This window comes from Balaenoptera ricei, chromosome 9, assembly GCF_028023285.1.
Source record: "Balaenoptera ricei isolate mBalRic1 chromosome 9, mBalRic1.hap2, whole genome shotgun sequence".
NCBI classification, from domain to species: domain Eukaryota; kingdom Metazoa; phylum Chordata; class Mammalia; order Artiodactyla; family Balaenopteridae; genus Balaenoptera; species Balaenoptera ricei.
This window is the reverse complement of record NC_082647.1, coordinates 49,920,702-49,948,561: the sequence shown is the minus strand read 5'-3', so window position 1 is coordinate 49,948,561 and position 27,860 is coordinate 49,920,702. Positions and strand designations below refer to the sequence as shown.

The 27,860-nt window shown below is 50.1% G+C and overlaps 3 protein-coding genes and 3 long non-coding RNA genes across 17 annotated transcripts in view; 3 read left to right on the top strand and 3 right to left on the bottom strand.

The window, feature by feature from the left end:
- Positions 1 to 4,161: 4,161 nt before the first annotated feature.
- HOXA1 (homeobox A1) lies at positions 4,162 to 7,625 on the bottom strand. Of its 2 annotated transcripts, XM_059933741.1 has the most exons (3): positions 6,483 to 7,625; positions 6,185 to 6,279; positions 5,611 to 5,695 (listed from the first exon to the last, which is right to left on the bottom strand). In XM_059933741.1, exons 1-2 carry the CDS (start codon positions 6,825 to 6,827, stop codon positions 6,220 to 6,222), a joined length of 405 nt encoding a protein of 134 aa, XP_059789724.1. In that variant the 5' UTR covers positions 6,828 to 7,625; the 3' UTR covers positions 5,611 to 5,695; positions 6,185 to 6,219. The 2 variants fall into 2 exon arrangements, with proteins under 2 accessions (XP_059789723.1, XP_059789724.1); XM_059933740.1 differs by having other exon boundaries at positions 4,162 to 5,695; positions 6,185 to 7,623.
- LOC132371940 (uncharacterized) lies at positions 7,000 to 10,794 on the top strand. Its single transcript, XR_009505021.1, has 2 exons — positions 7,000 to 7,298; positions 10,658 to 10,794. It is a non-coding gene; the product is annotated as an uncharacterized LOC132371940 (long non-coding RNA).
- A 600-nt stretch (positions 10,795 to 11,394) lies between these two features.
- HOXA2 (homeobox A2) lies at positions 11,395 to 14,370 on the bottom strand. Its single transcript, XM_059932748.1, has 2 exons — positions 13,027 to 14,370; positions 11,395 to 12,338 (listed from the first exon to the last, which is right to left on the bottom strand). The coding sequence occupies exons 1-2, from the start codon at positions 13,514 to 13,516 to the stop codon at positions 11,599 to 11,601; spliced, it is 1,230 nt and encodes a 409-aa protein (XP_059788731.1). The 5' UTR covers positions 13,517 to 14,370; the 3' UTR covers positions 11,395 to 11,598.
- A 3,612-nt stretch (positions 14,371 to 17,982) lies between these two features.
- HOXA3 (homeobox A3) overlaps positions 17,983 to 27,860 on the bottom strand; it is a 45,020-nt gene continuing 35,142 nt past the window's right edge. For 10 of the 11 annotated variants that reach the window (XM_059933727.1, XM_059933721.1, XM_059933724.1 and 7 more), the window contains 2 exons: positions 21,147 to 21,792; positions 17,983 to 19,736 (listed from right to left, as the gene is read on the bottom strand). In XM_059933727.1, the coding sequence (XP_059789710.1) occupies positions 18,931 to 19,736; positions 21,147 to 21,672 (1,332 nt within the window). In that variant the 5' untranslated portion in view covers positions 21,673 to 21,792 and the 3' untranslated portion in view covers positions 17,983 to 18,930. Of the gene's footprint in view, positions 19,737 to 21,146; positions 21,793 to 24,611; positions 24,841 to 27,860 lie in introns of those variants that run through there. The other variant, XM_059933728.1, reaches the window with a different exon arrangement.
- On the top strand, positions 21,811 to 23,590 carry LOC132371936 (uncharacterized). The gene is made up of 3 exons (XR_009505018.1): positions 21,811 to 22,034; positions 22,254 to 22,334; positions 22,590 to 23,590. It is a non-coding gene; the product is annotated as an uncharacterized LOC132371936 (long non-coding RNA).
- On the top strand, positions 24,594 to 26,790 carry LOC132371935 (uncharacterized). The gene is made up of 2 exons (XR_009505017.1): positions 24,594 to 24,976; positions 25,209 to 26,790. It is a non-coding gene; the product is annotated as an uncharacterized LOC132371935 (long non-coding RNA).

Genomic DNA, 27,860 nt, shown 5'->3' with positions numbered 1-27,860 from the left:
GATGTGTCTGGAGATGTTGAGAAAGAAACATTGGTCTTTTCATTTATTTACAATAAGCTCAAAATGCAGTCTTTCCAGACTGTTTTGCATGATGTAACTGGGGTTTGGGATTGGGGGTGGTGGGGTCATAAGCTAGTGTCTACGGAGCAGCGTTGATTATTACTTGGTTTTCAGTTCTGCAGCCCGAAGGTCAGCTATATTTGATGATTGGTGTTATTAAAAATAAGGCTCTAAAACGCTAGGGATTCCAGTTAAGCTCTTCAAACACTGACAGCCATAGATGTCCCTTTGGGCAGCAGGTTCTGCTGAGATCGGTAGGACACCACTGAGGAAGGAAAACGTGGCAGGTTGTGTTGTAAGGAAACTTTATGTTAATTGTTTGGGCTTGGGGTGCCTTGCTTGTGTGTGTGTGTGTGTGTGAGTTTTAGGTAAATGAGTAAGTTGTGGAGAAAATTAAGAAATTTGGACCAGAACAATTCAGGAGGATATGCTGTGCCACAAAACAAACAGAGACAAACAAGCACCAAAAAAAAAAAAAAAAAAAAAAGATTCAGGGTTAAGACACCCCCTGGAATGTTCCTTGCATCTCTAAGCCCTTCCTGGCTGATACCACTTGACAGTTTAAGGGAGGTTGTTGAACTTGGGTACAGGCAACTCCTCTTTCATTTGTTCTTCTCTAGTCTAGGTTTAGAAACAACAACAACAAATATACGTATGTTGAACATTGCCTGCTCGCTCTATCTCTATTTTTATATTTTTAGAACATATGTCTTTAACAGCAAGTAGCCCAACATTTTGTTGTTCAAACAAGATGGCAGAAGCATTCCATCTGCCATACTGGGAGATTGTTTCAAAGATTCAGTAATCCTGATGGCCTCAAAATCAAAGACTTGACTGAGTGTGTGGCTAGTAAACCAGAAGTAGAAAAATTTAAACAATATCCAGCCTGAAACTAATCATATTGAATAAATGGGAAGGAACAAAATAAAGTCAGGAATTTAGAATTCAGTGCACTGGCCTCAGGTGCTAAGCCACTCTGGTTTTTATTTAGGAAGTAAGTATTGATATTATGTGCTCTGTGTCAAATCAATCCACCTCTGGGTGTCTTATCTCTCTGACTCATAAAATTAGAGTTTGGGTAGATGGATTTCTATCCATTCTGGTCACCTAAGCACAAGAAGTCCTAAGACAGAACTTCTGTGTGTTCTCAGAAATGCAGGAAAAAATAGATTATCTTCAGCAGAGGGTCACCAAAGTTAGCCATCTAGTGAGTAGCTTATCTGATAGGAGCATGATGTTCTTGTGTGTGCTGAAAAAGCCATAGCATTTCTGAGAGAGGTATTTTACCGTCCCAACCAATATAAAGAAAGATGCTGTTCACGCACCGTTTTCAAAATTTTAAAACAGAAGTTTGCCTGTCATTCAAAATAGTAAATTAAAGACTCAGACTCCTAGAGCTTCTACTGCAAGGATGATTATTCTTCAGGAGGAAACACAAACAGCAGTGACCGTTTTTTTCACAGACGTGCTCAGCCATCAGAAAAGCTTAATAAGTCCCTATTTAGTATGCATTTATGCAGTGATTATATGAACTTTGACCTCTGAAGAGCTGTAGCAATTAGCTTCAGGGTCCAGCATCTTCTCCCACCATTCCCCACTGGCTTCCTTGGGTCTTCCTTTCTCATCTCAGCAGTTCGTATGCTCGGAGGGCATAAAATTTTAAAGTTGACTTTCCACCTGAGGTATTTGCTTCTGCACAAGTCACTTCCCCCTACACTCCCCCCATCTGATGTCTAAACAGCCATCTCAGATGGATATTGGGGCTCTGATTGTCGATATTACTCAAACGCAAATGGATTTCAATTCAATCTTGCCCTGTTCTTTCGCAAAGAAGATAAACTCTAATGGCCCAAAGAGCTTCATTTCATAGTTCCTGGCATCTGAAATAAATCGGATCTCTTCTGTCAGGCTAATTGAACGTTTTTTAAATATTCAGTGTAATTTATTTTAAGTCAAATGAAACCTAGTGGCTTGGCAGAAAGTTAGAGGAGACAGGAGAAGGGCAGCTGGAAAGTCCCTCTCCACCACCACCCCCAAAAAAAAGCCAGGAAGGGAGAGGAAAGTGTTTTAAGTTTCTAGTAAACACTGTTTAGCAAAAGAATAATAGGCAAGTTAACCCTTTCCCAAAGAGGGATGGAACTATAATTGTTGCCTTTAGCAGAGAGCTCAGATAAACCACTGGGACTCATTCTAAAGTGACCCATCACTGCATTCATCTCTTCTTGAACTTTCAGTGAACCTGAGATTAAACAGGGGTGAGCAGCTAAGCAGTTTGTTGTTAGCAGGCTTTTCAACAACCCTTTCAGACTGAGTAAATATTGATCGGTTTGAATCTGATTGCCCCAGAGGAAAACACCAGGGCATCTGAATAGCCCCCAAAAGTAAACTTTCAAAGGTGAAGCCGAGAGCAGACTTCAGAGTCACAGCACAATTTCAACTCAGCCTCAGTTGGGGACACCCTGAATTTCTGGAGTACTTTGAATGAAGGTGAGAGAAGTGAGGAAAAAGCATTGGAAAACTGGAATTTTATATTGTGATTATCCCAAGTCCCTAATTGAGACTCTTGTCCTTTTTAAATTTATCAATAAAATGTTATTTTCTGTTTTCTGTCTTCTGTCGTTTCAGTTACCATGGCTGTCATTTTTCAAGGAGCTAACTGTGCTCCTCAGAGACCAAAACAGAAAAAGAGAGACCTTTAAATAGGATGTGTTAAGCGCCTTTGATTTAATCGATTGGGACAACTAAAAAGATACAAATGTTTTCCTTGTTGAAAGGTATATTAATGTTTCCTAAATGCATTGCTTGTTAATTGATTTATTCCACGACCTAGAGAAGGCTTGGGATGTTTAGCCATAATTCATCGTTCTCCTCTCTCTCAGCTACGTTAAAACCAGCACCTAGAAGATTGGAATCTCCGGGATTCCAGCGGGTTGGCCCTGCTTTTAGATATTGAAATCTCGGCAGTGGCATGCAAATGACACTTTAACACATTAAAGTATTTGGAAACCAGCCATCTGTTTTGCTGTGTGGCTTTACACTAATAAACAAAAGATACTGTATACTGCCAGGCGGGAAATGAAAGAAAGAGTTGGCTGACTTTGAAGTTCTCCTCCATCCACTTGAGTCTTTTAGAAGCAACCCCAGAACCCAGGAGCTGAGGGGAGGGCACCGGGTGCCCTTGATATGGCCGCAGCAACTGCGCCTGCAGAGTCCAGGCTCGCCCTCTTTGACAGGGAACTACAGGAAATCTCAAGGATGCTCTAGGAGGCCTGCAAATTACAAGTTTTTGTAGGATTTCTCACCACCCACCCACCCTGAACCCCAGCCCATCCTTTGTAAAACACCCTTTGGAGCGGAAGTCATGTCTGTATTTGTTTGTGATGCTGTAAAATTTCTGCTCTACTCTTGGGCTTAAATTAGAGCCTCCAAAAATGTGTGAAAGTAAAGGGAATGTGGTAACAGGTCTAGGAGGAGAGTCACTTTGAACTTTTTGATTTGCTGGCTTCCTCTGTTTGAGACCAGCAGACACATGCATTGGTCAGAAGCAAAGAGTGGAATATTTTGGCATGCTGTCCAACAATCCAAAAAGAAGGAAGAGGGGTGGGGTGGGGGCCCCGTCCTCAAACAGCTTTATACTGGAGCTAATTAAATGTGAATCTCTTAGCCCTTGGTTCATTGATGTGAGGAAAGACTGACTGAAGAGTTTCAGCTTTTGAAGGGGATTCTGTTTATATATATGTCAACATTGAGTTGGAGGTGAAAAGGTTAGCACTTGACCCAGGAAGTATCCATGTTTGTTTCAAAAATAGATCTGCTTCATAAATTTCTTCACCATTCATTTTTTTCCATAATGAACTTTGATTATAATAAAACAGCTCCTGCTATTTTAAAGAAAATCAACCTATTACATAGACATCGTTAGGTGCAGTAACACTCATAGGGGAAGCTTCAGCTACATAGTGAAAAGCCTTTCCTTTTTTTTTTTTCAAGAAAAGGCCCACCTCTTTGAAAATACACACCACACTTCTCCCCTTCCCCACATGAAATGAGCCAACTTTGTAGGAACCAGTAAATTGTAGCCAAGCCAAATACACAGATGCGTAAGCATATCTGAAACCCGAATATATTTATTACAGACATCTTAAGACCCGTAAATTCTGCTCTGGATCACATCACTCCGGGATCTCTGAGCTGTTCATGATTGTACAGGAAATGGGGAATATCACAAAGGATAACTGATAGAACTCAGTGTGGTACTTCAGGGACATCAAAACATTGTGCGACATGCAAAAGACTGTTCACGAATCACACAAAATATACATTCATTGTGCCATCCATCACATTAACAATTGAGCTGAAAATATATCATATCCAGCTAAGATAACTGTGGAAGGAAGAAGCTGGTTTGAATAATACATTTCGGTCCTGAATAATCCAGCACAAATTTTAAATAGAGTGTGGGCAGAGAAACAAGAAAGGAGTGGGGATGGGGAGAGACTTAGCACAGGAAGCAAGGTTTCTGACCCTTGTATTCTGCAGGCCTTCTTAACTCACTGAAAGAACAAATTGAGGCTACCATCTGAGGCATCTGATTGATTTTAAATGAGAGCTTTTAATTCTTTAACCTATAATCACATATAAAGTTCTACCAGCTTTGAGACTTTGCCCACCGTGTTTTAGTCACTTAATCAAAACATTTCTAGAAAATCTGTATAAAGATAAATCTTTTAGAACAAAGCATTTACAACTAGCAAACTCACACACATGAAATTGAATTAAATTAAGGGATGAATTAATTGTGTAAACACTCTCATAGTGTATCTGTTCTTCATGAGCTCCTGGACCCTCTTCTCTCTCTCTAGCCTACTTTAAGGGCAAAGTAGGAGAGAACTGTAAATATACAGATAGATAAAAGATGAGAGGCCTCGCTCTGACATGTTTCGGCTGGCAGAGGAAACTATTTTCCAAAGGGCATCTGAAAGGAACAGTAGGTTCTGTCGAAATCTCCTAAAAGTAGGGGTGTTAGGTGCCATCAGAAAATTGATGCTGGCACTCAATCTGCATTAAGGAGCTAACACCCCCCTCCCCCCTCCCCCCTCATCAAGTTTCTAATCCAGAATTCTCTGGAAACACATTATCCTGGCCAGTAGTTCCCCAGATAGGATCAGAAAGGAAGAGAAAGATTGTAAATGGAAAGGAAGATAAGGTAAGAATGTGCTTTGGGTAAGAAGTCCCAACCGGAGGAGTAGCCTGGGCTGCAGAGTGGGGCCGGGGCGGCCTCAGTGGGAGGTAGGTAGAGTGTCTGAGGTAGAAGACCCCGGGGAAGGAACGCAGGGTGAGGAGCTGGACTTCTCTGAGGATTCCTCGGCCTTCTCTTCGCTTCCCGTCGGAGTGGCTGGAGAGATGGGCAAGAGGCCCTCCTTCTCTCGTTTCTTCTGCTTCATTCGGCGGTTCTGGAACCAGATCTTCACCTGGGTCTCATTGAGCTGCAGGGATGCGGCAATCTCCACCCTGCGGGCGCGCGTCAAGTACTTGTTGAAGTGAAACTCCTTCTCCAGCTCCGTGAGCTGTTTAGTGGTGAAGTTGGTACGCACTGCATTCGGTTGACCCACGTAGCCATACTCTCCGACTTTCCCTGGGGGCAAGGTGGGAAGCGATAAGAGGAAAAGGTAAAAATTTTTATAATCGATCTGAGATATCCGTACACGCTTCAGAGCAACCTTCGGGTAAAGGGGAATCAAGAATTTCTGAACATAAACCGGGCTTGGGAGGGTGAGTGATGAGGTGTAAAATGTTAATCTGAAATCAACCATTAGCATGGTCAGACCGTGATTAATGGAGCCTGGAGATATTAACAGGACGCCCCCCCCACACACACACCTACCCACTTCCCACTTCCTACTTCCCAAACCTCTAAAACCCAGCCCCTTTGGAAATACAGCAGTCCCAGACGCTCCTTTGCCCCAACGCACCTGGTTAAACCTCCCCACACCCTACAACACAGGTGGGAAGCAAGAACTTTAAAAAAAAAACCAAAAAAAACATGATTAATTTTCCTTGGAAACTAAGCATACCAGCTCCTTCCAAAATCATCAAGGAGCTTTCATGGAATGGCAAGACTGACCTGTTTTGGGAGGGTTTCTTTTGACTTTCATCCAGTCAAAGGTCTGTGCTGGAGAAGATGTCTCTGATGCAGGGGAGCGACAGGCTTCTTGGTGGCTGGCGTGGAGAGGGGACAAGGAGTTATTATACGTGGCCAGGGCCAGGCTCTGGTGCTCTTGTCCATATGAGTGGTGAATGTACTGAGGCGAGCCCACCGCGCCCCCGGCATAACCCTGGTGGTGGTGGTGATGCTGGACCATGGGAGATGAGAGATTTCCAGAGTAAACAGCGGGAGCGCACGAGGGGTACCCACCACTTACTTCTGCTTCCTGATTTAACGCGTAGGGGCTGTAAGGCGCGCCGAAGTTCTGCGCGCCGTAGCTTGGACCACAACTCGAGTGGGAGTAGGATACCCCCAGGTTCCCAGGAGTCTGGTAGGTGGCCGGCTGGGGGTGGTGATGGTGGTGGTGGTGGGGCGGGCTGATCTGCACCCCCCTGCCCACTAGGAAGCGGTCGTCGCCGCCACAGCTGTTGGCACTGACCGCGCACGACTGGAAAGTTGTAATTCCATGGTCGGAGGGGTAGGCTCGCGCTGAGCAGGTCCCCGAGTCGCCACCGCTGAGGATGGGGTATTCCAGGAAGGAGCTCATTCTTGCATTGTCCATCTGTCACTGAGTGACCGGGTCCTGCGAAGCCCTGGGTGACCGTGCCAACTTTCTCACTTCCTCCATGGGGCCGGAGAAGAAAAATGATATGAATGTACAGTGCGCAAGAGGGGGGGCGGGAGGGCGGAGGGCGCTAGGGGAGGGGCACGTGACTATATCAGCCAATGGCGGAGCTTGCTGCGAAAGTTTGCTGGCTCCTGCGGTGATGGATCACCATTTCAGTGGCATTTAAATCCCCGGCGCTCCTCAGTCTAGGTGACGCGCAGTCGCCCCCCCAGGCAGCCCGGGCGGCAGCAGCAGCTGCGGCAGCTGCCGGGGCAGATTCGGAGCGCTGGGGCGAAGGGGAGCAGAGGCTGCTTTCTGCGCGCGCTGACTCCGATCGGCCCCCCCGCTCCGGGAAGTGGGGGCTGGAAGGCATCCCCCGTCACCGCCCCCCTCCCCACCACGCACAGAAAGATGAATTGGCAAGAGGTGAGAAGCGAGGAGGGCTCCTCGATCTCTCGGGTCGGGAATCAGTGGGCGGGAGCTAGCTGGGCCGCCACTAGCACACTGGCCGAGCCCGGAACGCAAGGAATTGGAAGGGTTGCTCCCCGGGCGCTTTCCCTTCAGTCCCTTCTGCGGTGCCTCGAGGAGTGCCGAGAACGGTGGCGTAGGACGAGGCTGGGCCACCAGCTCTCTAAGCTCGGGATGGAGAGGGAAGTACGCAGAGAGCTGGCTGGGAGGAACCCGAGTGGGCGTGGAGGGGACGAGAGCAAAAAAGGAAACTTCCCTTCTCCAAGGAGGGTCTTGAAGCCTCCTTTCCTCCTCCCCCCCTTCCTCCTCCCTCTCGCTCCCCCCCCCACCCACCCCCCCCCCCCCCCCGGCTATTAGCGTGGCAACGAGGAGCTTTTGTAATTCGACGCCCGGGTGTGGGTAAGCCTTGGGAGCTAGGCTTTCTGGCCAAGGCCAGGGGTGGCCCGGCTCTTCGCCCTCCCTCTCTCCTCGCTCTCCGCCCCTTTCTCCTCCCCACTCAGCTTGCTCTGGGAGCCCTACGGGATCCGTAGCAACTCCGCCGGTGGATTTTGAGGGGTAGGAGGCGGGGGGAGAGAGATGACGCTAGAGGACGTGGCAAGCCTGGGGGCCGGGCCCTGCGCTGCAGGCCATCTGCCGGCTCCCTAGGACCCAGGAGCCTTCGTGCTCCGACCAGGGCCTCAAAGGGCGAGACCACGGCTCCCGCAAAGTACGATGGACTCTCCCCCCCCCCACACCCCCCGCAACGTTTCTCGTTTTCTGGAGGGAGATGTTAGGAGTGGTAGAGCTTCCTTTATCCACCACCCCCCATTCTACTGCACAGCTGAAGTGGGGGTGGGGGGCTGGCAGGTGGGAGGGGCGGGGGACAGATGGCTGATGGTGGACGGGACATTTCCTCCTTCCCCAACAACTGACTGCATAGTTCCTTGTGTGAACCTTCAAGTCTTTCCCTAGAGAGACACGTGCAAATCTGAGCGTCATCCCAGGACAGGGGTCCTGTTCTCCATCACCCTCGTCCTACCCCGATGCCGACGAGGTCGTTAATTGCTGTTTACTATTAGGTTTCGTGTGAACCCTTAGCTTGTAGAGAGAAAAGGCCAAACAGAGGCCAAGAATTGATGCATTATTGGGTAAAATAAATCCAGACATCATCCAGAAGCTTTGCAACCAATGCTGTATAGCTTTATTCTGACCATGTTCACCACATCGGAATCCGACAGATCAAATTTATCTGAGGATTGTATGTGGATTTGGGGTTCCCACTCCTCTCTAGCTTTCCCTCCGCAGTTAAAAGAAGGAAGTTTTTCTTGAGGCAGGCACATTTCAAATGTGTTAGTCAGCCTTTCAGGTTTCTGTGTTCTGTTCTTCACGTATAGAAGTTCCCTCCTAACCTGTCTCCCCAAGAGGGAAAACTGGCAGACATTTGACTGTAGATTCCCTCAGTAGCAAAGGAACACTTTTCCTAAACATTTCCTTTTGAAAGGGTATTTTTCTGTGACCTGCGACCCATCCCCAATCATGGTTAAGAGGGAACCAGGAAAGGTCACTCCTGCCCCAGTTTCAGCACCTGGGGAGCCTCATCCGGGAGAAGGGAAAAGGCAAGGAGGCCCTCCTGGAGGTGGCTTCCTTGGAAGCGCCAGGCCTCCAGCCAGGGTGGGGAGAGAAGGGGCTCCTGTGGGGGAGGAGGCAGGACTTTAGGGGTCTGGCCTGGCATTGAGGAAGATCTGCTCTCACAGCCGAAGCTCGTCGGTACGTTCTCCCCCTTGCCTCATTCCTGTCCCTTTGTTGGCCTCCTCGGCTCGGGTCTGCACGACCCCCTCGGCAGCAGGGCTCGCGCCACAAAGCCACCCCAGTCTGCAACCGCTCTCCTTCCTCTGCTAGTTCTCCGCCTCTGAGCTCCTCTCCCTCCACCTCTCTTCCTCCCTCCGGGCCTTTTTCCCGGCCATCGTGGGTGGAGTGTTTTTCTTGGGATCACAAGCTTGCGCTAGCACACAGGGCAGCTGCACACGGGCCGCGACCGACCCGCCTCCGCGCACTGCTCGGGGCTGGCCGGGCTTTCGAGGTCGAGCCGACTCCGCCCCGGCTGGTCGCCCAGAGCGCCGCTCTCCCGGTGCGGCTCACAAAGGCAGCCTCCTCTGGCCTCGATCCTGCAGGCTTCCGTAGCTTGGTTCCTTCACCACCACGAAATCCTAGGGCTCATTTCGCCGGGTGGGAGACCCTAGGTCCTCGGGGCAAGTAGGCCAGCGCCCCACGACGCGAGCTAAAGTCTCTTTAAACGCCCGGGGAGAGTGCGTGAAAGGCGAGCTCGGTCACTATTTAAATGATCGCTTGCAAGCGGCTTGTTGAGCTCAAAGCGCCTCTTTCAGGGCTCTTCTAGTAGTAGAAAGGGAAGGAACGAGGAGGAGACAAAACGCCGCCGAGGCCCCGAGCTGTTCATGGCATCCGCGGCTCAGCCAAGCTGTTGTTTTAAAAGAGCAATAAAAATGAATTATGACTAAACGCCTTCTAACTTAATGCTTTCGGACGGGGATTCCCGGCAAATACGTAAGAGGATTTTTATTTGTGCATGTGTTCCTGCAATTGATCTCTTTGATGACATTCTCATTCATAGAAAGCGTTTGATTTATGAGCGTAGGATGAATCGCAAACAGCAGCGGCTAAACCCTGGCCGCGGCCGGGCCGCCTGCTCCGCTCCGCGCCTGCGGCAGGAGACCTGCCCGGGTGCCCACTCGCCTCCGCCGCTGCCGGGATTTAGGGGGCAAAAGGGTGGGGGAAGGTAGGCAGCAAACCTGTGGAGAAGGATCGCGATTTCCTCATAACTTCCAAGCCTTTGCTATTACGAGCCGGGTTCTCAAATCAACCCGCCCCCCACACATGTTGCTTACTAGCTGCCTTTTCTCACGGTAAGTAGCCATCGGAACAGAGCTCAGTAAGGGAAAAATAAACATGGGGAGACATAAGAAGGGAGAAAAAAACAGAACAACCCAGTAACATCCCTAGTTCACATTTTATTGATATTTCATTTAAAGTGCTTTTTCTCTTTCTCTCTCTAGAAACTGGGTTAATTTATAACCTGGAGGGTAGAAACACTCCACTTTAAATCTCATCTTGCTAACCTGACTTCAAAGCTTTAATGATCCATTATTTGCCATGTAAACAGATTTAAGAATGAAATATTGATTTTTCTGACCCTGAAAAAAAAAAAAAGAATCCTAGAATGACTGAACCAGAGGATTGCAAAAAAAAAAAAAACCCTTTCTGAAGTGCATTTTCCAGCTAGTAACCATTGTTTTTTTTTTATTTTTGTTTTTCTGTTTTAGGTCTGTTTGCCTGGACCCATCAACAGCTGGGAGACTAATCAACCACACTGAAAATGTTCGGGGATTTGTGGGGGAGGGGTTTGGAATGTAAATGTTTGAAACAAATGTGTATAAATAAATGAATTCTTGATAACTTAGTTATTGACCTGGAGACTGATAGCTTGTTAAAGAAACTCCATGTTCCTCCTTCCTGGAGTTGGAGGTTTCTGTAGGCACTTTATTTCTCCACTTTCAAAAGCTTGGGCTTGGCCCAACTCTGAGGCTGCCCAATCCTGTTTCTATTACCAATTTAAATCTATGGCTTGAACCTCTACATTGAAAAACCTAATCCATTCCCTTAAAAAACAAAAAAACCACACTTCTCAGAAGCCCTAACCATTTTCTGGCTTTCTTTTTTTGTTGCTGTCTATTGAAGCCTTTGAACATGCCCATTTAATAAATATATTAAAATTGAAAAAGAAAATGGATTGTGACCAGAATTTTATTTACCAAGTTAGACTAAAAGAGGAAGAAGAAACTGTTATGAGCCTTGAGAAAGAGGGGGAGGAAAAAAATAAGAAAGCTACTTATAGCAAAGGAGAATTTATTCTACCAAAAATACGCATGACAATGCATCCTAATGTAATACAAAAATAAAAAGAAAGTGAAGATACAATTATATGATCACTTTCTTGCAGGCCTCATATATTGCTTTCAGGAAATCACATAGAGGGTTGTTGGATTAGATTTTAAACAACTAAAACTCCAAAATAATCTGAAAAAGATGGCTCTGTAACTGGGTTAAGGGAATCACTAAACAGAAAAATCTTCAACATTTAAAGGAGGGAGAGGATAAGTCAAGAAGAAAATAAAATAAAAATTAACTCTCAGAATAAAGGAAGGCAAAACCACCCGATCAAAGGGGTTTTTGTTTTGTGATGCTTTGTTTTGCTTTAATGTTTTTAGTAATTCAGATGCTGCAAGTCGATTGTGGTGAGTGTGTCTGTAAAAAAGTCAAAGCTGTCAGCTGAAATATCTACAGGACTGTCGAGGGAACCCGGCAAACTGGGCGAGACTGCATCTGAAAGCTGCAGGCAGGAATCTGTGGAAAAAACGTTAAAGTCCTGCAAAGAGGGGACCTCGAGGGCCTCGGGACTGTCATTGTTTAGGCCAGAGCCACAGTTCTGGCCCATTGTTGACAAGCAGTTAGGAACAGTGGGTGACTGGTGCTGAAAATGTTTCAGATTTTTTTCATTGCTGGTTAAAGGCGAAACTGGGAAACTTTGGGAGTCACCATTGTGTCCATTGGGAGCCTGCTGCTGAGAGAGGGCATTTTGCTGAAAAGTGTAACCTTCCCTCTCCAGAAGGGCCCCGGAGACGCTGAGGGCTTGCTCAAAGAGCGACTTCTCTTCCTCGTCCTCCTCCACTTTCTCAGAGTCTTCGAGGCTTTTAAATTTTCCTTCGCTGTTTTGGTTCTCCTTGCACTGGGTCTGCCTCTTGTGCTTCATCCTCCGGTTCTGAAACCACACTTTCACTTGTCTCTCAGTCAAATCCAGCAGCGCTGCAATTTCCACCCTTCGGGGTCTGCAAAGGTACTTGTTGAAATGAAATTCTTTTTCCAGCTCTAAAAGCTGCGTGTTGGTGTAAGCAGTTCTCAGGCGCCGGGAGCCCCCGCCGCTGCCATCGGCGATTTCCAGGGATTCTGCGGAAAGGGAAACCAACAAGAGACACACGCACAGTTGGAGGTGGAGGGGTCCGAGCGGGGTTATTCCACTGGAGAATAAATATAGCAGAAAAGATCAACTGCAACAAAATGGCCGCCCCTGGATGCAGTAAAGCTATTGTGCTGCCTTTCCTGGGAGCCCAGCCCGGGGAGACCCCATCTCTTCCACCTCCATCAAATTCTTGCCTGTAGCTCCCCCCAACCTCTCCATCCGGGAGCAAACTTTATATTAGCCACACCACAATTTATAATTAATGCATCAGCTGCTTAGCTGAGCAAGAGCGATCTATCACTCTTCATTACTGTCAAAAAGCCAAACTCTAGGACAACTAGACAAGAGGAGGTCAGTTCCAACTCAAATAAATCATCCCACATTACACAAGTTAGGGAAAGTTCCCCCACCCCCTTCTTAAAATATATATATATATATATATATATATATATATATATATATATATATATATATATAAAATCATTGCAGAACGCAGGATCCCTTTTCTCAACATCAAACCCACTCCTGAGCCCACAGGGGAAGGGAAAGCAGCCAAGCATCTCTCTCTCTCCCCCTTCTCTCCCAGCCCACGCTCCCCTCCCCCCATAACCGCTCTCGGGGCAGCCCAGAAGGGGAAGAGGGTCCGGGGACCTGGGGCCAAGTCTTTGGACTGACCTTTGTGGCTGAGGCAGGCAGGGCCGGTGGCGGCAGCGGCCGAGGCGGGCGGCAGCGCGGTTTTCTTGGCCGCCTTCTTCTCCTTCATCCAGGGGTACTCGGGCGGCTGCAGGGCGCCGGCGGGCACTGGGCTGCCGCGGCTGCCCGCGGGGCTCGGCTTGGGGCGGCCGCCAGCGCCGTGGCGAGGGTGACTGCCCGGGTTCAGGCTGGGAATGGTCTGCTCAAAAGGAGGAGGAATCAGTGTCGAGTGTGAAAGCGTCGAGGTCTTGATTGATGAACTTTGAAATGTATCAGCGACAGGGGGAAAAGATGTCAGGCACTCAGCGAGCGACGGCTGGCTATTGATAAAACCAATCTCTCGCTCAAATTCGTAATTCATGGCCTTCTCCTTGGAGCCCCCTCGGAGAAAACGTTCCCTCTTCTGGAGGGGCTTTGGGGGGGCAAGGCCCAGGAAAAAGGCGAGCGCGGAGGAAAAAAAAAAATCTATCATAGAAGATCGCTGCTGGGGTGTTTTTTTTCTAATTCACTGATTACAGCCGTATGGGGACCGCGCTACTATTAAACTATTGAATTCATGGAGACAAGGTTGAAATTGGACCGAATTGGCTGTCACATGATTGCTTCTGCCCAATGACAATTTGGGCTTTAATCAAAAGAAGCCACTGTCTGTTTGATTGATCCAAAAAAGTCGGGAAGGAACGCCTCATTGGGGGCCAGCGAGGCTTTATTTACACTTTTTTCAGGGCAAAAATACCTATATGTGGGTGTGGGTTAGGGATGCCTGGGAGTGCGTGGGGGCGAGGGTGCCTGCCTGCCTCCTGATCAGCACGGATCTGGTGTGTGCGCCTGGGAGTGTGTGTGGGAGTGTGTGAGTGCGTGCGAGTGGTGAGCCCTGCAGCCGGTCCCGGCGGCGGCTGCCCTCTGCCTCCCCCGCACACTCCGCGCATTGTTTGGGACTGTCGGGAAGACGCCTCGCACCTCACAAATCATTTAAGCACCTCAGTCTGACGCCTGCAGTCATTAACAAAGTAATCCATTAATCTTAAAGTTTTGACACCCGAGGGCCCCGCATCCCAACCACATAAGTTCTGCTGAGGCAGGAGGAAGAAGCAGAGGGAGAGGGGAGATGAGACAGAGAGAGGAAGGGCGGGGGCGGTGGGGGGGGGACAGAAAGAGAAGGATTATTTTGGGGGGTTCCTCCCTTTTATTTCCCTTTTCCTCCTCCGCCTTATCTAAAACCAGTTCCTGGATCTCAGAACTGGTCTGTCTCTGTTTTCCTTCCCGTCTGTCTTTCCCTCTTTTCCTCTTTTTTTCCCCTCTTCTCCCCTCTCCTCCGCCCTGTCTCTCCTCTGTCCACCTCTCCTCCCCCCACTTCCCTCAGGCCCTCGCCCCCCTCCCAAAGCCCAGCTCGGAGTCCGCGCCCACGGACCCTGGACCCCGGCCCATTGTTAGCCGGCTTTTCCACGACAACTATGCATCTGGCTCCAGCGGGAAGCGGAAAACGGGAGGCGGCTCTCCAGGCTTCCCGACCCTCCTGCGCCATCAACTTCTCAGGAGTGGCTCGAGAAAGATAGATGCATGTGCCAAGCGAGACAACAACCCCAGATCCATGTGTCCAAATCCCTGTAGCCAGGGCGGCGGCCAGCCAAAGAAATGCCGCCCCGAGCAGGCGCGTGCGGCTCCTGGCATTCTGGGTTTCATACCCGTAGGGCTCGGGTGCGGTAAGTATTTCTGATTTCCAGGAAGTCTGGTGGAAGTTAGCAGCACGGAAGGAGAAGGCGCTTGCTTGTTCTCTCGTTTTTTCTTTTTCTTTTCCTCCCTTTCTTCTCATCCTTGTCGCTCTGGTGGGGGCTTCTTGGTTCAGATGCAGTGAGTGCTCCCTGAATTGTCTCCTGCACTGTCCCGCTTCTTGGCCACCAGAGATGTTTGCACTCGGGTTCTGTTGTGAGAAACAGCACCGCGGGTGACAGAGGGCGACCCAAGGAGGAATTATAAAGGTTCTGTTTCTCTCTTCACTTTCTTTTTTCCAACTTGGAGACTTGAGACTGAGCAAATCTTGGACTGTGCTGGAGGGTTCAAAAAATAACACCTTTAGATACCAAACAATAACTTTGAAAAAATCCACCAAGCCAGAAAAAGGGAAGGAGGCTGAGAGAGAAATCTGAAGGTATCTCTTTCCCCCCAAACCCTGAGGATGATGATTCGCTTTTGCTTCCTTTGAAATGGACCAAGTGATCAGACTCCCCCTGGCCGGCAGGCATCGGTGGCAGGAAAATAAATCATTCTGATGGCCAGGGAGAGAGAGATTGTCGGAGGAGAAAAATCTATGTAGAAAACAAGAAAGGCTGACCAAGCCACAAGGATAGGACTCCATCTCTGAGGCTGGCATCAAAGGGGGCTTGGGTTGGAAATTAGATATAAAGTGGACTTTGTCATTGACTAGCCCAGAGCATTGCCTTACAGATAGAGATGCTATTTTGGAAAATGTGGGGTTTTTTCAGTTTTCTTGCTTTTATTCCAAACAAAGCTCTGAAGGAAGTCTGAGTGCGATCAATCTTGCTCACCAAAAGCCTTGACAGCTTCTGGCCCTTAAGAACACATTTCAGCTTCGAGCTCTTTCCAAGATCAAATGTGGCCGAGCAAAGAGGAGAGCAGGAAACGCAAGTAAACAAGGAAAACTAGTCTTTTTAAAGATTTTTTTTTTTTTTTGGCAGCAGAAAGAGTTATAAGGCTGCTTTTAGGAAAGGTGCTTTGTGGACCCTGGGATGGTGGTTTTTGGCATTTGCTTTTACCAGAAAATATTGAGAGGTTAAGGGGAGGGGGAGCGTGGAGAGGAAGCAGTGCTGTCCCCGTATCGTTGAGGCTTTGTCAGGGGCTGCGTGGGTGAGAGCTTTCTGCTCGCCTCAGCGGCCTTAATTCAAATACCATCTGGAAGAAAACCCTTTCTTTCGGACCATTCAACACTGAAATCTTCCCCAAACCTATTACTTTAACTCAGGAGATATTTTAATAAGGATTTCTTTTTAATATCTAGGAAGCTGGGGTTGAGATTGATATTTTTTTCTTTGATAGTCAAAATGAATGTCTTGACTGGCAAGATATGGGAAATCATATTGGAATCTCCTTTTTAAAATCTCTGCCCTGAGGGAAGAAGGACCCCTCCAAATCAGTTCTCCCTCAGCTAAAGAGTAGATTTTAGAGATTTTAGAAACGGATTCAAACAGTGGGATCCCTGAAAGATTTTCCTCTCTGGATGGGTAGCTTTCTCTCTCTCTCTCTCTCTCTCCCCACCCCCCCCCGCCACTGTTCTGTATTCTCCCAGGTAATTTTACACACTTCTCTAAAATTATTACTTAAAAGAAGACCCCCTTGTCTCAGCCTACTGTGTTCAGATCTGAACAACCAAAAGGGTGGAAGCTCCAGTCCTCACAAAGACTGGTTTTCCAGCCTCTGCATTTCTGAGGTGTGCCATATGTCAGCAGGGAGGTTGGTGGGGGGCGGGTGGTAGGGAGCAAATCTACTTCTTCCACGGCCCAAACTCTTTAAAAAGAAAAAAATACATAGCAGGAGCCCCAGGACAGATTTGGGGGAAGCACCTCTAGCAGTGAGAGAAACACCCAGATCTCTACAGCTGCCTGGCTTTGCATCTGCCCAGTCTTTTTCTTTTCTTTTTTTTTTTTTTTAACTTCAGGAGTTTCTCTAAAAGCAGCTCCTTCAGGCCCAGTAGGTACCCCCAAAATGGCTCCACTGCTTGTTTTTAAAGCTCATCTTCAGGAGCTTCTCAGGGGAAAGATAGAGGCCATGATGATGTATATTTTGGATTGCAAACAAAATGGCGACATTTCCCATCTCTGCCTCTGAAAGATACAATCCAGGGAGATGGGGGATTTATTTCTCACATCAGATGCTCCTGATCCCCAGACACAGGTGGTTCCTCACTTCCAGCTTTGAGAGGGGGGCTGCTGATGGGGATGTAGTTCTGAGGTTTGCACTTTCGGATTTTGGTTTCCTCTCCGAGCAATTCTTTAATCTGAAGATGAAAATATTTCCCTTTCCCGTGCCTGCCTTTGCCTCTGCCAGCCAGTCAGTAGGCAGCTCTATCTTAAATCCAGCAGTAGAAATGTAATGTTTAGCTCCTGTAGCATCTAATAAAAGAAGTACTTGTAAAACTGCATTTTTATTAGAAAGATACCAATCTCCTTTCTCTCTCCCCCTCCCCCTGGGGCCATAAAAGGAAAGCAGGGAGGGAAGAAGGAGAGGAAATAAATCCAGAGAATGCCAAATCCTATTTTCCGGGAAGAAGCCAATGCTGGGACTCAAGCAGTTCATGGAAGGACTCGGGGAAGCTGCTTGGAGTTCAGCCTTTCTTTTGCTGGAGACCTGGGTGAGCCTCAATCTCTTCCGAGGCGCCCCGCTCCCAGTGGCGATTTTAGGAGTGATTCTTTCCTCCGGGCGCGATAAGGGACAGCGAAGCATCCGCGGAGAGTCCAGTTGCTCCTAGAAAGTGCTCGGCATCCGCCGCGCGGCCGGCGATTCCCCGAGTTAAGGCGTTGGCTGGTCCGCTTTGACCGGAGGAAGATGGTGGAGCAGAAGACAGCCCTACCTTATCCCCCGGCGGGGCTGCCCGGGCACCTGTGCGCCTCCCGCCGCGCCTCAGCCGGGCTGCCTTTGTTCCTCCCGCACTCAGCACTCCGCAGCCCCTGCGCCCGCGGCCGGCCTCCGTGGCAGCTGGGAACCGGGCAGCCCAGCGGGCAGGCAGCTCAGCGCTTCCAGAACTGCCGCCGCGAGAAGCTCCGGCTGCCTTCCCGAGAATTCGCCGCGCTCCCGGGCGAGCCGCCTGGCCAGGCCTCAAGCCGGAGCTGGAGGGCTGCCGCGGCCTGCTCCGCCAGGTCGCCTCTGCCTGGACTCCACGCAGACCCTTATCTTCGGCCAAAGAATCCCTTGTGACCACGGATATTATTCAGAATAGAAACTTTATTTTATTTTTTTGTTTTGTTTCTCAGAATGTGAGCAGCAAGGAATGTAGAACTCTCAAAACAAACCTAGCGTTTTTCGCGTTTACAGATTTTTTTTTCAGTTTCGCTTGATGTTACAAACCTAAATCACTGTTTTCAGAAGCTGGATCCTCTCTGGTATTATTGCATCATTACTGTTTTTATAAAGGAATTCTATTTCCCTTTCGAATAAAATTTTTTTCTATGTACGCCAATACACCATTGAACAAAAGGCCCAAGAAACCTTCTGAACAATCAGGGTACAGAATTTCTTTAATATAAATACGAACGGATGGGGATAAATAATATTTAAAACTTATTCAATGCTTGCAAAAAAAATATAAATAAATCTGACTGTTCACCAGCATACACACACGGAAAGACGTACACTTAGTCATCCTTGCACAGGGAGCCCCTGTTTCAAAGCGCCTTTGATTTTTTTCTCGCTCTTTACAAGAAGTGCAATTAAAAAAAATACTAAAATCTAAAAAAAAAAAAAGTAATCGCTTCCCCTCGGGAGCCATAATGTACGAACAAATTCACATCAAAGAACTTGGCTAGAAAATTTGTTCATATACCCTGTTTCTGATCAAAGAGTAGAGAAGGTAAAGGGTGCAGGGCCAGCGGCCGAGCGAGGGGCGGGAGGAGATAAATATCGCTACTGATACTGACAGCCATTCCAGCAACCAAGATTGCTACGTCACATAAACTATAAAAACGTGTTACCAAAGAAAACAAAGCGGGGGGGGGGGAGAATGGGGGGTGGAGGAGAGAGAAAAGGGAGGGGCGGGAAGAACCTTAAACAAACAAAACAAAAAAAGCAAACGAAAAAGAAAGGTAGGTAGCGGGGGTGGGGGGGGGGGTGGGGATAGGGTGGGGACTCTCCTGGCGCGCAGCCCCGAGCCCACCATCACAGATGGGTGAGCTTGGGGGCTTCCTGAATTCTTCCCTGAGAAGGATGGTGGGCGGTAAGGTCCGTGTAGGTGGGGTGCGGCTCCCCTGGCCCGGGCCCATGATGGTGGCCACTGCCCAGCGGCCCAGCGCCCCCGTAGTCCATGGCAGCCGAGGCGGCGTGGGGGAGGTGAGTTAGGCCAAAGAGGGGCGGGCCAGAGTTGCTCATGGGCTCCACATAGCTGCCCCCAACGAAGACGGGGCTTCCCTGTAAGTGTGGAGTCCCATAGCTGCCATTGCCCTGCAGGCCATGCGCGTGCGGATCATAGTCGGGTGTGCCGCCCGCGCCCGCCCCCGTCGCGGTGTAGCGCTTCTGCGGGGGCGGCGGGGGCGCGCAGCTGGGCAGGGGTGCGGGATAGGAGGCGGGGGGCAGCCCGTAGGCGCCCTGGGGGTGCTTGGAGAAAGGCGGGGGCGACTGGGGCTCGTACGGGACGCTGTTAACCAGCGAATGCATAGAGTTAAGATAACCGCCAGCGCCGGGCGGCACGGGACTGCGACTTGGGGACTGGCCCCCTGATGATGTCAGCATGCCCTTGCCCTTCTGATCCTTCTTGTACTTCATGCGGCGATTCTGGAACCAGATCTTGATCTGGCGCTCGGTGAGGTTCAGCAGGTTGGCCATCTCCACCCGGCGCGGCCGGCACAGGTAGCGGTTGAAGTGAAATTCCTTCTCTAGCTCCACCAGCTGAGCGCTCGTGTAGGCTGTGCGCGCCCTCTTGGACGACGCCTGCCCAGGTGGGCTCTTGTCACCTGCGCAGCTCTCCCCTGCGAGATCAGAGAAGAGAGGAAGAGTGGCATCAGGGGCTGCCCGCAGCCCCGCCCAGCCCCTGACCCAGCCAGGCCCCTCCTTCCTCCAGGCCCCAAAGATCCCTCCGTTTATCAGGGCCCAGAAAGGGGAAGAAGGAACTACATATTTTCCTCTGTCCTGGTGGGGAAACAGCGCCTGTAGCCCGTCATTGAGTAAAGCTGCAAATCATAGGCCTCTCCAAGCGGGGGGGTGGGGGGAGGAACAGAAAAGCAGAACCCCCTGTTTGCCTTCCTGGTCTGTATTTCCCTTCTGGAGCTATTCACTTTCTGACTCATTTACTGATCCTTCAGCCCTATCAGACTACAAACTCCGTGTGGGCAGGTGTCACCATGTTCAATCCCTTCACAGTAACTGGAATGTGAGGCACCTAATATACACTCAATAAACCTTACCCTCCATCACTATCTGACTGAAGGATTGGACAGTTGCCTCAACTGGCCACTTATTTGATCTGTCCAGTATAAACGAGTGGAGTGGAAGCTCCAATCTGGAAGGCCTTCTCTGCCCGAAAGAAGAGACCCCATTGAAAAGAGTTCCCATTTCTGGTGGGGAGGCCCAGCTCCCTGATGCTGGGTGCTATTAATTAGGGCTCTCCATGTCATCAAGCAGCCTGCCCCAGCTTTGCCCACTAATCTTGACCATCCTTTCCCCCCCGGCCCCCCAAATCCTGGCTCTGGATGGTCCCAGATGCTCAGGCTCTGAACAGAGCACTAGCAACTGGAGAAGGCAGCAGCAAAGGAAACCAAGAGGCTGGGAAGCCCAAGACCCAGCGCCTGTCCTCTATTGGAATCTGGTTCCAGGAGGCCCATGTGGTTCCCATTAGCATCCCCGCCCCCAGGAAATCCCTGGCTGCCTTCATTGTACTAAGTCTGAGTAGGGCCTTCCCAGAGATAAGGCAGCCACTCCATCTACTGGAGCAAAAATTAAAAATAAGCTTTGATTATAGGCAGAGCATTGATTCTGACTTGGAGGCCTGCTTTTATTCTGCCACATTTCATTGTGGGGTGGGTGCCACTGTTTCATTAGAAATGAGGAGCTGGGCTAAAAAGAGACAGTGCTGCTCAGGTTTGTTCTGCCCAAAGGTCCTAACGCCACAAGGAGGGACTCCAAAGTCACTAGGCCCCACTTGCTCATAAGAAAGGTCCAGAAAGACTCCCATCAGATCTCTCTCTGGGGTTTCCTGGGCACAGAGTCCAATCACTTCCCTAGTTGCAAAGCCTCTGGAAACCTTTGAGGGTTGGGGGGAGGAGGAGCGGTGAATTCTGGAAATATTCCAGCACTCCCAAACCTTGCTGGCCGTGGCTGGAAGTGGCCTGGGGGGCTGGGAGCCAGGTCAGAGGACCCTCTTCCGCAAGGCGGCCCTTTACCTGAGCTGGAGCCGCTGGTTTTCTGCTTTGTGTTTTGCCGAGACTCTTTCATCCAGGGGAAGATTTGTTTGGCCACGGTGGGCGAGTTGAGTAGGGGGCTCTTGGCTGCGCTGGCGGGGGTGGGGTTGCTGCTGCCATTCTGAGGGGGGGAGACTGACGAGGGGGGCGGGGGCGCGGCAGGGGCAGGCGCAGGGGGCTGCGGCGGGGGTTGCGTCTGTGGTGGGGCAGGGGGCGCGGCCTGGGGCGGCAGCGGGGCCAGAGGCGGCTCGCCTAGGCCCGGGGGCTGGCTGGGCGGACCGCTCAGGGTGCGCAGACACGCCTCGCTCAGCTCGTGCGCCTTGGGGTGGCCCCCGGCATTTGAGGGCGACTGGAGCGAACAGGCGGGTCTGTGGTACTCGCCATCGGCACCCAGTGCTGCGGACGCCGGGTATGGCTGCTGACTGGCATTATAACCGAACCCGTTGGCTGCCTGGTAAGGGTAGCCACCGTAGATCGCCGAGCTGTCGTAGTAGGTCGCTTTTTGCATCGCGTTGTTTCACGATCTTGATCGCACACTCTGACAGGGGCTTGACACCCGTGAGGGCGCACATTGGCACGCCCCCGAGGTCACGTGACGCTCCGCCGCCAATGGCCGCCCAGCGTAGACCTGGGGGGCGAGAATCGCAGCGCCGTGAGGGCTCCGCGCAAATCCATCTTACTCTCAATAGCTAAGTGACATGAAAGCCATAAAAGAAAAAGTGGTCAGCAATATTTAGCAGCACGACTTGGCCCCGGGCGCAGAGAGCCGCGCTATAAAAAGCCGCTGGAATTTACTGGCAGCTACAAATATTTGCTTAACTTGCATCTGGAGTTGGGGTGTTTTCCGGGGAGAGAGGAGGAGAGTGAGAGGTCCGGAAGCCGGGTCTGGGGAGCTGGAATCCAAAAGGAGAAAGGCCTGATGGGCTAGAAAGGAACAGGCTCTGGATCCCTTCTTTTCCAAGGAAGAAGAAAATTGGGGTGTCCCTTCCTCTCCACAACTTGGATTCCTCCCCTCTGGAGATCATAGGGAAGGGGCAAGGGGCAAAGGGGAGCTTGGGTCACCAACTTTTTCTCCAATCCTCTCTTTAGGACTGATATTTGCCAAAAGAACCGTGACGCAGGGTGACTTCCCATCCAGGCCCTTCTTGGACCTTCCAGCACCCAAGAAAGGTATGCACAAATTTTTTTCAGGCAGTAGCCCTACTGGACCCTTGTCGATTTCAGAAGCTGAGCTTGTTAGTTAATCTACCCTTGTGCAGGGATATGACTCACCTCCTCCAAATGAGACCCTTGTGGTCAAGGAGGGGAGAGAAAACTTTGGATGGAACATTCTGGGTGGGGATGGACCAACAAGGACACCCTCTCCAGGAAGTCAAACTCAAATCTCGGACAGTTCTTTACTGCTTCCCTCTCCCTATTTCTCAGGCAGGTCCCAGCAGGCCACTCCCACCTCTTTGCCCCTGTTACAGAAGGTCTCCAGACCCTCCTGCCTTGGACTTTCTGAGGTCCTGTTATTCAGGGCAACTATCAAATTCTACCTGCTAAAACATGATGGATTAGAGAAAAAAAAAAAACCCATCAGGAACCTGAAAAACCAGCGTCATCTCCATGACCACGGCTTGAACTCTCCTTCCAACTTAACGATAATAGGTTCTGTCTTAGAAACTGCTATGTAATGTGATGTATGGGGGTCATTTGGCTCCGGACGAGGGATGGAAGCACAAGCCATAAAATCCTGCCAGAGTTCCCTGATCTTTGTGTGCTGTTGTTGTTGTTGATATTTGTTACTTGGCCTAGTTACCTGCTTCAGAAACACCAAGTAAAGGACAAACCTGGAAATCTAAAAAGCAACTGAAAGCCTTCTCAACCTTTTTATTTAGAAAGCATACTGTAAAAGTGAAATCTATGTTTTATTTTTGTTTTCACCTTTGCATGGTCAACCTCTGGTTCTCACTCAGCTCAGAAAACTTTCACGTGAGTTCAAATAGTCGCCCCGCACACACAATCAGGATGTTAGTCTCTCTGACCATTTAAGAAAATTACAATGACAAATTCATGAAGAAAAGGGCTTACACTTCATGCCTCAACTATGTGTACTTGAGTCCTGAAGTTATTCAAAATTCCAGGAATAGCAGACACTTTGTTAACTAGAAAAAAATTAATGTAATAAGCATATAGCAGTGGATGATTATAATTTTGTTTTTAATAATGGACTCCTTTGGATTTCATTATTAAACCAACAATCTGACCAACATCTGGAAAACAGGCACAATTTAATTTTCCAGAACCTCAATTAAAAATTACAGCAGCCCTTATCCGGAGTTATTGTATGTGATCTTGAGCCCTGGAGTATTGTTTCTCTTTTGGAAATAGATAGGAAGCTACAGATACCATGATCAAAAGTAAATAAAGGATAAAATAAAATTTAAAACAGAATAAGCAATTTAATGTCTCCGTTTCCTGTTCTTTCACTGAAAATAACTCCAATTACATTTGGCAGTGTTAATGTCTGCCATTATAAATTTTTAAGATACTGGGCTTGTGTAAAATAAAACGTCAGGTTAAGACAGTTACTCCAGACACTTGAACAGCAAGATGTTAGATAAAACAAAATTAAGTTGATTTTTAACATGCAATATTTCAAGAGACTTGCTAATCCATTATCACAGGCTACACCGGCCTGCGGCTTACGGTCTTTTCGTCAAGTTATGCACTGTCTTATAAAATAATAAAAAACACCTTTGAAACTCTAAGAGCGAACAACAACCTCCATAAACTTAAAATGTGAATTCACCCACCAAAGTCCTTCCTATTGTTTGAGGCCAGCGGATAACCACCTTGGGGCCCACATAATCCACCACCTCACCCCACCCCAGCCCCCAAAGTTTGCAACCTAGTAAAGAAGTTGGAGATTTGCCAGCCAGGAAACTTTGCTTTGCATCCCCAGCCTTTGCCTGGGGATGGGAGGAGATTCCTCTGAAAAGATCCGTTTCTGGACAATAACCCCCAGGTGCAAGAACTGAAAGAGTTGAGGAGGCTAAACTGACTGCAGGAAGCAAGCCCTATTGTCTCTCTGGAAGATCTGCCCAAATTCAGCCTCCTTCCTTCAGACACTGCTCCCTTTTTCCACTCCCGCCACTTCCTCGGCCTGCCCTCACCCCGAGTTTAAGCGGGAACAGCGGGTAAGAGCTCCCGCGTCCCCTCGCCCACTGCTTCCTCTCCTTCCCAACCCCGAAAAGTTGAGGCTGGGCTAGGGAGAGGGAAGAGGTGGGGGCGGGGATGGGAGAGCGGCCTGAACTCGAAGTGTAAGGGTATCAGTCACTGCCGGGAAGGAAGCTCCGGCTTGTGAACTCTTCTTGAACCGAGATTTAAGTCTGCAGCCATAAATCACCGAGACGTAAACTCCACCATTCAGCGCTGAGAGCGGCCGGTTGTGGCCCCGCTTACCTTAACTTCTGACGAGCGCCGTGAGCGCAGGCTCGGGCTCCGGCCCCCGGCCCGGCTCGGCTCGGCAGCCCGGCCGGGTCCCCTCGGCGCGGGCTGGGCACCGACCCTCAGCATCAGCCGAGACGGCGGGCGGGAGGGAGACCCCGAGGCCCGGACGCCGCGGTGCAGAGCGTGGCCGCCTAGCTGCTCCGGCACGGCTCGCCCAGGGCGGACTGGGGCGGCTCGGACCCCCCCTCCCACCCACCCCACCCACCCACCCTCCCCCACACCCCCGCCCCCTGCCCTTCCCGAGGGCAGCAGCCGCGGCCCGGAGATAAGCGCTAGCGCGGCGCAGGGCTCTGCCTGGGCTAGTGGCACCGACTTGGGTATGTTTCTTATGAATATTACACGCGGAGCAGCGTCTGGTCGGGGGGTGCGGTGGGGGGCGCTGGGGGCGGGCGGCAGGGGAGGCCGAGGCGGCTAGGGGGGAACGTGGGCCGGCGTGGGGGATGGGGCTGAGGCGAGGGGAGGGATGGGAGCGAGCGGGGCAGCTCGGCGGCGGCGGGAGGAGGGCAGCCTCCCCCCAACGCTCACCGCCCTCCCTCTCCCCACTCCTAGGCGTCACTGAAGTCCAGGAAAATTATGCTAATGAGGACAAACGGCTCTCACAAAGGGGCTCTCTTGCCGGGCTCTATTTCTTAGGAATCCGTTTAGGAAACCACCTTACCCTGTGCCCTGGACATTTCCAGTTGCGGGGCGAAGGGAAGACGGAACCAGAAGAGAGTTCCCCAGACTTTGGGCAGTTTACCTCACCTCACCTGCCACCCCCAATCCAAGAACCTCAAAGCCAATCTCTGGGGAGCTGGGATAGGGCCTCCTTTCTCGGGAGACCGCCCCAAGAGCCAACTGGGGTGTCTTTGGTTATATTTTTAAAGTAAAAACCCTTGAAATCCTGGCGGCTGGGAGGGAAGTAGCCTGGGGGAGATGCAGGTTGTCCAGGCAGTGAAATGGGACACTCTGGGCTCAGGTACACACAAAGGTGCTAGAATCCTGGGTCTCCAGCTCTTCTGTGCCCATTTCACAGTTCAAACACGCAGCTCACTCTCAGGCAAAGACAGATAAAGTTCTGACCCCCAGCACGAACGGACACCTATACTTTCTCCCCTAATTAGTGGTAGATAGGGATGCTGAGCAGAGGAAAGGCCCGACGTGGCTGGTAACATTGCCAAAACTTTAAGGAGGATGGATGGTCTTTCTCCTCCTTAATGCCTCCCTCAACTCCCCAGATTCAGAAGTGAACTCTGCAAGGATATGTGTGTGGCAAAAAGAGAGAAATGGAGCTTTCGTGCAATTCCAAGGTGTCAGCGGCCGGTCCTTCTCAAAGGAAGGTGTTAAAAATATAAGTAGTATGTTTAAACTGTCAGGGAGCCAAAGTGTCACCTTAGAGCAAAAACAAAGCCAAGGGAAAAGGGAGAAGTCAAAAAGCACTCCGGGCCAGGGTGGCCTCATGCATACCAATGGTTTTTGTCATTTATGGCTGGGCAAGATTTATGACTCGGCGCCCCAAAGCTGTAAACAGAGCACAAAACAGCAAACACTTGCTCCTTATGGCATATTGCTCCAGCGCGACTTGAAAGGGGTAGCAAGGCAGCGTAGGAGGCGCGAGCCGGCCGCAAAAATCCGCTGGGCGGCATTTTCTCTTCAAACCGGCCGGGTTGGATGTGGCATTTGAAGAAAGAAGGCGTGGGTCAATAATCAACCCGCACTTTCTCCTCCAAACTGCTGACGCGACTCGCCGCTTTCTCAGCTAAGCCAGCTGCCGGGAAGGCCAGCTCTTCGTGAGAACCTGCCGGGGGAGGGGATGGCCCAGGGCGCCGAGGTGAGGGATGGGGCACCCCGGGCGCGTACCTTTCCGCCGGCCCCAGGGCTGTGACGGCAAAACGCGGGGACTGGACCCGCCGAGCCGCGGGAGCCCTGGGAAAGCCGGGGCGGGAGCTCGGGCCGGGCCTCCACCCGCCCCCGACTAGGTGGCCTCTGGGCGGCGGGCTGCGGCGGGCAGAAGTAGGGCTTGGACCTCAAGACTAGGGTCTGGCGGCCTGGCACGCAGACTGCCCGGGTCCAGGCCTCTCTGCTGACATCCAACGGACTGGCTTTTGGAGCTAGGCAGGCGAGGTGATTAAAAATAATAATGTATAATAGCCGAAGGATTTTTGTTCGTTTGTTACTGCTTTTTAAAAGAAAAATATCGCCAGTCGATTTCCACCGCCGCTGCCGCCGCGCCCTTTCTAGGTAAATCCCGCAGCCATGCACCCGGCTCTGCCAAAACCGATGAGGTTTTCTTTGGGGAGAGGACCCCTTGGCTGCCCCAATACCCCTAAGTCCCATGCCCCCGCCCCCCATCCCTCGCCCATGTAGACTAGAAGAAAACATTGTCTCAGCACTAGAAGAATCTCTGGAACGGCGGAGGTGCGCTGGTGCCTTTCTACCCCTCACAGGGGTCTCCTTGTGAACTTATCTGCGAGGGCCTGTGGGTGGCCCCGCGGCTGGCTATGCAGCCAGGGAGGAAGGTGAGGAATAACTGTTGGCAAGAAGAGGCATAGAAGTCCCAGATTGGGGAGGAAAATCAATGAGGAAATAAGCTTGCCTGTGAGGGTGAAGTTGGCATTTTGAGGGTAAAAGGGGACTAGCCTTTTTTAAAAAAAATATAGCTGTTGTTTAGCTATGATGGAGTGGCTTTAGCTCTTTCCGTGGAGGAAAAACCAACCGGTTCTCTATAAACGCCACTACTGCCTTCTCTCTGTGCACACTTTTATACAGAATCTGCTCAAGAATCCATCCTTAGATATTTATTCCGCTTGCTGGCACTGAAGCGACAATAAAAAGATGCCTTTAACAAACCTCTTCTATTCCCTCTCTCATTCTTTCTAGCGAAACTATATTATTTATGAGTCTTTAACTGGGCCAAAAATGTACCAGAACTGGGTCATAAATCATATGAAATGCTGACAAGTAATTGAACAGCAATTAAAGCTTACATTTTATTTCCAAGGGGTGTTTTAGAGCACTTGAAATGGCCTCAGTTAAACACGGTTAGCGCCTGGGCCAGTAGCGGGGGAGGGCTGAAGCAGCCCTTCCGTCTGGGGAAGCAAACCCCACTCAAGTAGGGGAAACCTGATTTGATTTTTTTCCAGTGCAGAACGAAATAAGATTTTTTTTTTTTAAGTCAGGAGACAAATACGATTCCTGACTCCTTGTAGGCGTCTGTTTTCT

Coding starts and splice junctions, on each gene's coding strand:
- HOXA1 (XM_059933740.1), bottom strand. CDS start 6,827: ATGGACAATGCAAGAATGAGCTCCTTCCTGGAATACCCCATCCTCAGC. Junction 5,696..6,184: donor AAGAAACCCTCCCAAAACAG/GTCAGTCTTGCC, acceptor CCTTGCCCCCAG/GGAAAGTCGGAGAGTATGGC.
- HOXA2 (XM_059932748.1), bottom strand. CDS start 13,516: ATGATAGATTTTTTTTTTTCCTCCGCGCTCGCCTTTTTCCTGGGCCTT. Junction 12,339..13,026: donor TGCCTGCCTCAGCCACAAAG/GTCAGTCCAAAG, acceptor CCCTTTCCGCAG/AATCCCTGGAAATCGCCGAT.